Source organism: Hydractinia symbiolongicarpus, chromosome 8 (assembly GCF_029227915.1).
Source record: "Hydractinia symbiolongicarpus strain clone_291-10 chromosome 8, HSymV2.1, whole genome shotgun sequence".
Lineage (NCBI taxonomy): Eukaryota > Metazoa > Cnidaria > Hydrozoa > Anthoathecata > Hydractiniidae > Hydractinia > Hydractinia symbiolongicarpus.
The window spans coordinates 14,139,064-14,147,058 of record NC_079882.1 but is presented as its reverse complement, the minus strand read 5'-3'; the positions used below and the strand labels follow the sequence as shown (position 1 = coordinate 14,147,058).

At 33.3% G+C, this 7,995-nt stretch overlaps 2 protein-coding genes across 6 annotated transcripts in view; both read left to right on the top strand.

Annotated features, from left to right (window-relative positions):
* Positions 1-288: 288 nt before the first annotated feature.
* The window catches only part of LOC130656056 (myotubularin-related protein 2-like), a 48,067-nt gene continuing 40,360 nt past the window's right edge, over positions 289-7,995 (top strand). The window contains exon 1 of the mRNA XM_057458895.1: positions 289-313. The gene's annotated coding sequence lies outside the window, so the exon portion shown is untranslated. The remainder of the gene's footprint in view (positions 314-7,995) is intronic.
* LOC130656058 (uncharacterized) lies at positions 750-7,920 on the top strand. Of its 5 annotated transcripts, none has more exons than XM_057458902.1 (3): positions 750-1,828; positions 5,158-5,241; positions 5,460-7,920. In XM_057458902.1, exon 1 carries the CDS (start codon positions 808-810, stop codon positions 1,639-1,641), a length of 834 nt encoding a protein of 277 aa, XP_057314885.1. In that variant the 5' UTR covers positions 750-807; the 3' UTR covers positions 1,642-1,828; positions 5,158-5,241; positions 5,460-7,920. The 5 variants fall into 5 exon arrangements, with proteins under 5 accessions (XP_057314885.1, XP_057314884.1, XP_057314886.1 ...); XM_057458901.1 differs by having other exon boundaries at positions 5,158-5,245; XM_057458903.1 differs by lacking the exon at positions 5,158-5,241 and having other exon boundaries at positions 750-1,784.

Sequence of the window (7,995 nt, the reverse complement as noted above, 5' to 3'; positions counted from 1 at the left end):
TAAATAATAATAAATAATAATAAAATAATAACAAAATAACAGTTTACAACAATATTTGTGATCAAATTCGTAGCCGCAGTCTTCATTCTTTACGATTATCAAGATACGCACAAAGCCGGCGTAGCGCTAAGTCGCGGGGTCAGGTCGGACTTTAAAAGCCGTGACGTTACGGCAATCGGTTAAAAAATCGGTCGGAGAAGGAAAAGGCCGTCTTAATTATGTTTCAAACAAAAAACTAATTTTAACGACGTCATTGGGATTAAAAAAAGGTCATCAAACTTAGTACATAATACAGTATTTGAAGCTGATCCAGGTAAAAAACAATATAGTGACGTTTGCTTTTCAATCCAAATTTAGTCTGTATTTTGTTTGTAGCACCTTAGAATTTCCTTAGCAACACCTTAATTCCACCGGTGAAAATAGAATTAAGAGACTTCTGTTTCGAATGTCCACTATATATTTGAAAGTTTAACTACGGTGGACTCTCCATAACTCGAATTCTGACGGGGAACCAGAAATCGTTCGCGCTATGGAGCGGTTCGAGTAAAGGAGAGTTTGGAAATTTTGCTAAGTTTATCCTTTAGCTATATATAAGCCCCTTAAAAGAAAACGATGTATTTGTGACTGATAAATCTTGTTTATCAGTGTTTAAATTCCACAGTATGTACATACCCCCATTGAGTATCCTAGTACTCCACTCCATGTGACTCCTTCTAGAAGGTTCCTCCCAGAATCCCTTGCCTCAAAAAAAGGGCGTCGCCTGTGTCAAAAAACTCATTTTAACTTTAAAGAACTAAAGACTTGAATATGTCCACCAACACAAGCCCCATCAGTATCAACCTAAGGAGTAATGTAAGAGCCAAGACCACCAACACAACCAACAACAACACGAAAAGTGAAATGCTCCCGGAAGAATCCTCATCCAACTTGGCAATCACACAAGACTTCCTTATTGAGCAGATCTCTAACCTCAAAGAATATTTCAAAAACGGACTATTGCAACAAAAAAATGATATCGTTGAACAACTAAGAACTGCAATTAAAGTTTTAAGAGATGAAATTGATGCAATGAAAGAGAAAAATCAAGAAAAAGATAAATTCATGCTGGAATTGGAAAAAGACGTGATTAATCTCCAACAGTACGTCCGACGGAACAATGTTGAGGTTTGTGGTATACCTAATTCTATTGACCAAGATGAGCTTCAAGATAAAGTCATTGAGATTGCTAAGGCTATAGGTGTTGAAATTTCTGAAAGCGATGTTGAAGCATGCCACCGCCTTTACGCTAGAGAAAACGAAACTAAGAAAACGATTGTACGCTTCGTTAACAAAAAAAACTGCGACCTTTTACATGCAAATAAATTCAAGTTAAAAGATTCGAACTCGAAAACTAAAAAGAAATTGCGAGAAATTGGTCTGAAAGGAAATATTTTTATTAATTTTAACCTATCCCCGTACATGAAGTTCCTGTGGGGCAAATGTAAGAGACTTCATTCAAAGAAGATGATCAATCGTTTTTGGGTTTTTAATGGAAATCTCTTCATCGTTGTTGAAGAAAATGATCAGAAAATTAAGATAGATCACTTTGATAAACTTTCTGGCCTATTTCCAACTTTCAACTTTAACGCTGATGCCGAATAAATTTTTTCGATTCTCCACGCTTACTAATATTTTTAGTATAATTACCAACTAGGAAAATTTTTTGTTAGTACGATCTATAATTGATTTCTAATATGGCGGCGAAGATGTGCTAAAATTAGTCTGATGCTCATGCAGTAATTTATGTGAGTTCTTTGGCTTCCCTCTCAAACGCGCAAACTAAGAATTAGTAAGTTTTTTTGTGGTATATGCAGTGAATTGATTAGGGCAAATTCTAACTGTATCTTTTGTGATTTTTGTAAACTTTGGGTTCACCCAAGTTGTAACTTGCTTAATTCTAATGACTTCAAAAAACTCACCAAGGATAACTCAGATGAGGCATGGTCGTGTTTAAAGTGTAATTCTGAAATTTTTCCATTCCAGAGTGACAATACACCTCTGTTTGAGGCACAAAAAAGTCAGATTTTTTCTGACGTTAACTCTCATATTGAAACCTCTTTTTCAAATAATGTTGATGATGAAGATGAACGGTTTACTAATTGTAAATATTATGAATATAACAGCTTTAACTCTACTCTTGAACAACTTTCTTCTTCGGACCTTACACCTAATTTTTCTTATTTTCATCTTAATACTTGTTCTCTTCCCAAGAATATTGATAATATCAACATTCTTCTGAACTCTCTCAATATTGACTTTGATGTGTTAGGCTTCAGTGAAACTAGACTTAGTAAGTACTCAATAACACCAATTTTAAAAGGTTATAGAGGATTTCATAACCTTTCAAGCAGCAATGCAGGAGGTACTTCCTTGTATATTTCTAATTCGCTAACAGTAGTGGTACGCTCAGACCTTTCAAACTTGCTCTTTCTTGAAAGTAAATTAGAATCAACTTTTGTAGAAATCTTAGATAACAATCGTAAAAATACCATTGTTGGGTGCATTTATAAACACCCTAATATGCCAATTCCTGAATTTATTAATTTGTATCTTAAACCCTTCTTTGAAGTAGCTATTAAGCAAAAACAAAAACTTATTTTAATGGGAGATTTTAATATTGATCTTCTAAAATGTGAAAGTAACCATCTAGTTGATGATTTCCTGGATGAACTTTATTCTAATTTTTTACAACCATCTATAACAATTCCAACCAGAATATCTAATACATCTAAAACTTTAATTGATAATATATTTACATCTAATCCATTTACAAAATATTTCTCAGGTAACATCATCACCTCAATTTCAGACCACCTTCCTCAATTTTTAATTTATTTTGACAATAGACTTAAAGTCAAGGATAATTTAGACACCTATTACAAGGATTGGAAAAATTTAAACAATAATGCCGTAATAAATGACATAGAATCTATAGATTGGGATTCTACTTTGCTTTCAAATGAAAATAATGTAAATAACTCTTTTAACCTTTTTTTTAATCAATTAGACCAAATTGTAAGTAGACATACCCCTAATAAAAAACTATCAAAAAAACAATTAAGTAATAGAAATAAACCTTGGGTCACTAGAGCTATTCTAAAATCCATTAACATCCGCAATAATTACTATAAAAAGTTAATCAAAGCTAAAAACCAAGAAAAAAAATTATATTATTAAAACCAATATAAATTTTATAGAAATCGTATAGTTAATCTTATCAGGAACTCAAAATCAAACTATTATAAAGAATTTTTCTTAATCAACAAAAATAACAGTAGAAAAATTTGGAAAGGTATAAAGGATATTTTAAATAATAAAGATAACAACAGTAGATCTAGCACTTCTTCCTTAAAAATAAATGATAAAATAATCTCTGAAAAATTAACTGTAGCTAATGCTTTTAATGAACATTTTACTTCTTTTGCAGATAAAATTAGAAACCAAATTCCACATAACAATACACACTTTTCATCTTACCTAAAAAATAATAATAGTAACTCATTATTCTTTAACCCTGTAACAATAGAAGAAGTTTTAAAGATCATAAATAACCTTGATTTAACCAAAGCATCGGGCCCAAACAGTGTCCCTAATCTTATCTTAAAACAAGCCAACATAGCAATTTCTGCAATATTAACCAAACTTTTTAATCTTTCCCTACAACAAGGTGTATTCCCAAACATATTAAAGATGGTTAGTGTCATACCAATCTACAAGAATAAAGGGTCTCCTCTTGATCCAAATAATTATAGACCCATATCATTATTAAGCAATTTGGATAAGATCTTTAAAAAAATAATTAAAAACCGATTAATTTCTTTCCTAGATTCTAATAAAATTATAACCAATAAACAATTTGGATTTAGGACCAAACATTCAACCACCCATGCACTAATTAGTCTCACTGAAACTATTCGACAAAATTTAGATAATTGTAAGTTTGCATGTGGAATCTTCATAGACCTTCAAAAGGCCTTTGATACTGTATCACACGAAATTCTCCTTTCAAAGCTTGAACATTATGGAATTAGAGGTGTAACAAACTCCTGGTTTCGCTCCTATCTCAGCGATAGGGTACAATATGTCTCCCTAACTAACACCAAATCTAAAAAACTTTTTATTAAACATGGAGTTCCCCAAGGTTCCGTTCTTGGTCCTATTTTATTTTTTACTTTATATTAATGATTTAATTAACTCAATAATTTTTTCAGAAATTTTTCATTTTGCAGATGACACTTGCATGTTATATGCTAACCATAATCTGAAAAAAATGCAGAAGCATTTAAATATAGATTTAAAATGTATATATAAATGGCTAACTGCAAATAAAATAGCATTAAATGTAGCAAAGACTGAAGTCATCCTATTTAGGCAAAGAAATAAAGCAGTCAACTATGATATAAGGCTGAAATTAAATGGAAAAAAACTTGAATTCTCATCTCATGTAAGATATCTAGGTATATTAATAGATGAATTTCTAGATTGGGATTTCCACATATCTTATATTGGCAATAAATTAAGAAAAAAAAATGGAGCTCTTTGCAAACTAAGATATTATGTGCCTAAGGATATCCTACTTTCAATTTACCATGCATTATTTTCTTCTCATATTTCTTATAGTCCGCAAGTGTGGGGTCTCACTTCAAAGTCGTGTAGAATTTTTCGCTTACAAAAAGCTGCTCTCCGAATCATTACTTTTTCTAAATTTAACTCACCATCAAATCCTATTTTTCTTAATCTTAATATTCTTACTCTTTCAGATCTTATAAAATTTCTCAACATTATTTTAACTTTTAATATTATAAATCTGCATTCTCCAGGTAATATTTGTGATATTTTTAAATTGGTCTGCCATTCATCTAATCATTCAACAAGAAGTAAATCCATTAAACTTCTAGCTAGACCTTCTGTTAGGACTACCTCATTTGGTCTCAAATCTATACGTTACCAATCTATTATTAATTGGAACAATATCCAACAACACTTTCACCAATACGACCTAGCCTCTCTCACTCTAAAACAACTAAAAAAAATCTGCAAAACTTATTTTCTGGATTGCTATAACACTAATCTCTCCACTGCATAAAAAAGATTTTACTAAAAAATTTTTTTTTGTAGTGTCATACTGCTTATTGCAATCGTTTGATCTGATATAGGTGGCCATCACCTACATTAGTATTTATACTATCTGATGGTCTCCCCGTAGGTATTTATTTAATGTAAAATATACAGTTATCTAACACGAAATAAATACTACTACTACTACTACTCAGAGTATATTTAGCGTGCAACAAATTGATCTGCAAGGGATATGTTCTGCAAATGTCTCTGCCTTTTTACACATGTCTGAGTCATGTTACTATTATCTATTAGCTAATTTTTTTGTTATCGGTTAGGACGTCTTTTTATTTTTGTTCTAGATCTCGCCTCTTTCAAACATGGCCTGCTCTCTGATGTTTTGTTTTGTCGTGAAGCCACCTACTCTGCTAACACAAAAAAGAGCTACCGTAGTCATCGCTCTGCATATTATAAATTTTGTAAACTCATGCACCTCCCAATTGTTCCTGCTAATACATCAAGTCTCTGTATGTACGCTGCCTACCTTGCCCGCTTTCTCCTTCCGCAGTCAGTTTGTGTGTACCTCAATTTTGTTGGACTTCTGCACCAGGAGATGGGGTTCCATAATCCACTCTCTGATAACTGGGTCCTTTTCTCTGTTCTGACTGGTATGAAGCGGATGCTTGGTGTTCCACCACAGCCCCGTCTTCCTATTACCATAAATTTGCTTCTTGGTATCCGGTCTCGTTTAAATCTCAATTCCAGTAAGCGTGCCTCTTTTTGGGCTATTTGCCTTGTATCCGTTTTTGGCCTATTTCAGGCCTCGTCAGGAAGAAAAATGCTAGCGTGCGAGCTTCGCACGTCATGGTACTTCTTAATAATTTTGAGGCGTGCGTTGTTCGCATGGCATAATTTTCAATGGCGTGCGATGGCGTGTGCTTATTTTTGTTCCATTGTTTTTTTCGAATAATCATAGAACTCGCATACAGCAACACTAATTTTGCCATGTTTTGAAAAGCTGGTAATTTGTTGCGACAAAACTAAAATGTGCGATGCGTTCATTATTCATTATTTTTTTAAAAAAAAGTATACGACGTAGCAACAGGATGAAAAAAAATTATAAAACATGCAAGTTACAGTCATAAAACTCTTTCAGTTAATAACTTTTTTGTAAATATTTTTTTAGAGGTATAAATATTTTTTATTTTTATACTTTTCAAAAAAATATATCATTAAACATTAAACTGTTTTTTTATAAAAAAATCCCTCACGTTATTATTGTTGCTTCGATCTTAAAACATTCCCCCCTAAACAAAACAATAACAAGCTTTGTGACGTCCTGTTTCTATGGCGATGTTTTAAAACTATACAGATTGTTGTCTGAGTTGTAAAGCAATGATTGTTGAAAAATATTCAGAAAGCAAAGTCAGCATGTGGCAATTGATCACCATAACTATAATTAGATATCATGCTGACTCTGTGCTTGCGAAAGAACATGCTGGAAGTGATTTCTGCGAAGAACATGCTGGAAGTGGTTTCTGCGAAAGAACATGCTGGAAGTGATTTCATATAATGAAAGTAGCGAAAGCATTTAAAGAAGTAAAAGACAGCAAAGTTGAAAATTTATTTATTAATTTCAAAAGAGCAACTAAATTAAAAAAAAAAATAAATGGTGAATTAAAATTAATGTCTTTGTTTTTCTTTAATACAACTCACGAGTAACATGATTTTTAAAGATTTACTTGCGAGTAGTTTAATTATTGATGACTCTTATTTATTTTACTCGCACTTGCATTGTACTCTCACTCTGAATTATTTTACTCACATTTATTTGTACTCGTACTCTCAAAGATGTGTAGCTTTACTCGCAATCGGCACTTTATATTATTCCCGTAGGCCTTCATTGAACAGAACATTATTTAATTTGGTGTGCGATTAGCGCACGCCTGAGGTATTTAGTGTTTTTTTTGGCGTGCGAAGATCGCACAGGAACATTCAAACATGGCGTGTGTGGGCGTGTGCGCGTGCGATCGCACGCCATTCCTGACGAGGCCTGCTATTTCGCAAGTCTCATCTGCTACCTACATTGTCAGCTGCCTTCAATGCTCGCATCAACTTTACTAGGTCTGATTTTGTTTTATCCCATTCACAGTTGTTGATACTAGTTCGCTGGAGTAAAATCATCCAGTTAGGACAGCGTACTATTACTGTTCCACTGGTGGCTATTCCATCGTCACCTTTGTGCCCAGTTGCTGCTGTTGCTCACTCGTTTTTCTCTTACGCCTGATGTACCACTAACTTTCAAGCATTATGCTGGCATGACTCTGCCTCATTCGCTACTAGTATTTTTACCTATCGATCTTTTATGGCCTGTATTAAGAAAGTTTTGACAGAGCTTGGGGTTCCAGCCCACCTATATGGGACTCACTTATTTCGACGGGGTGGTGCCACATATGCACTGGAAGTGGGGGTTCCACTGGATTCCATCCCCATTCTTGCAGACTGGAAGTCAGATTTTATGTTTCTCTACCTACACATGCCACTATCTCAGTGCCTGTCCGCCCAGCGTATCATGGCATTGCACCTTAACACACATTCCTAATTTACAATTTAACATACATTTGGATTTGGATTTTCGCCTTACCTACTATGTATATATTTGTAATATAGACTTAGCTTTATATTAGCTACTTCGTCTTTATATAGTAATATGCTCACTCATTTATCGTTGTATATATTTAGTTGTTTTTGTGTATTCTCGCTGCTCTTTGTATTTATTTGTTGTTGTTTTTAGTATTCTTGCTAATAGAACTGTTCACTGCATATTTGCGTTTTTACTGTGTGAGTTTAAGAGTAATTATATACCTTAAGATGAGAAGTAAGTCGTAAACAGTTTTT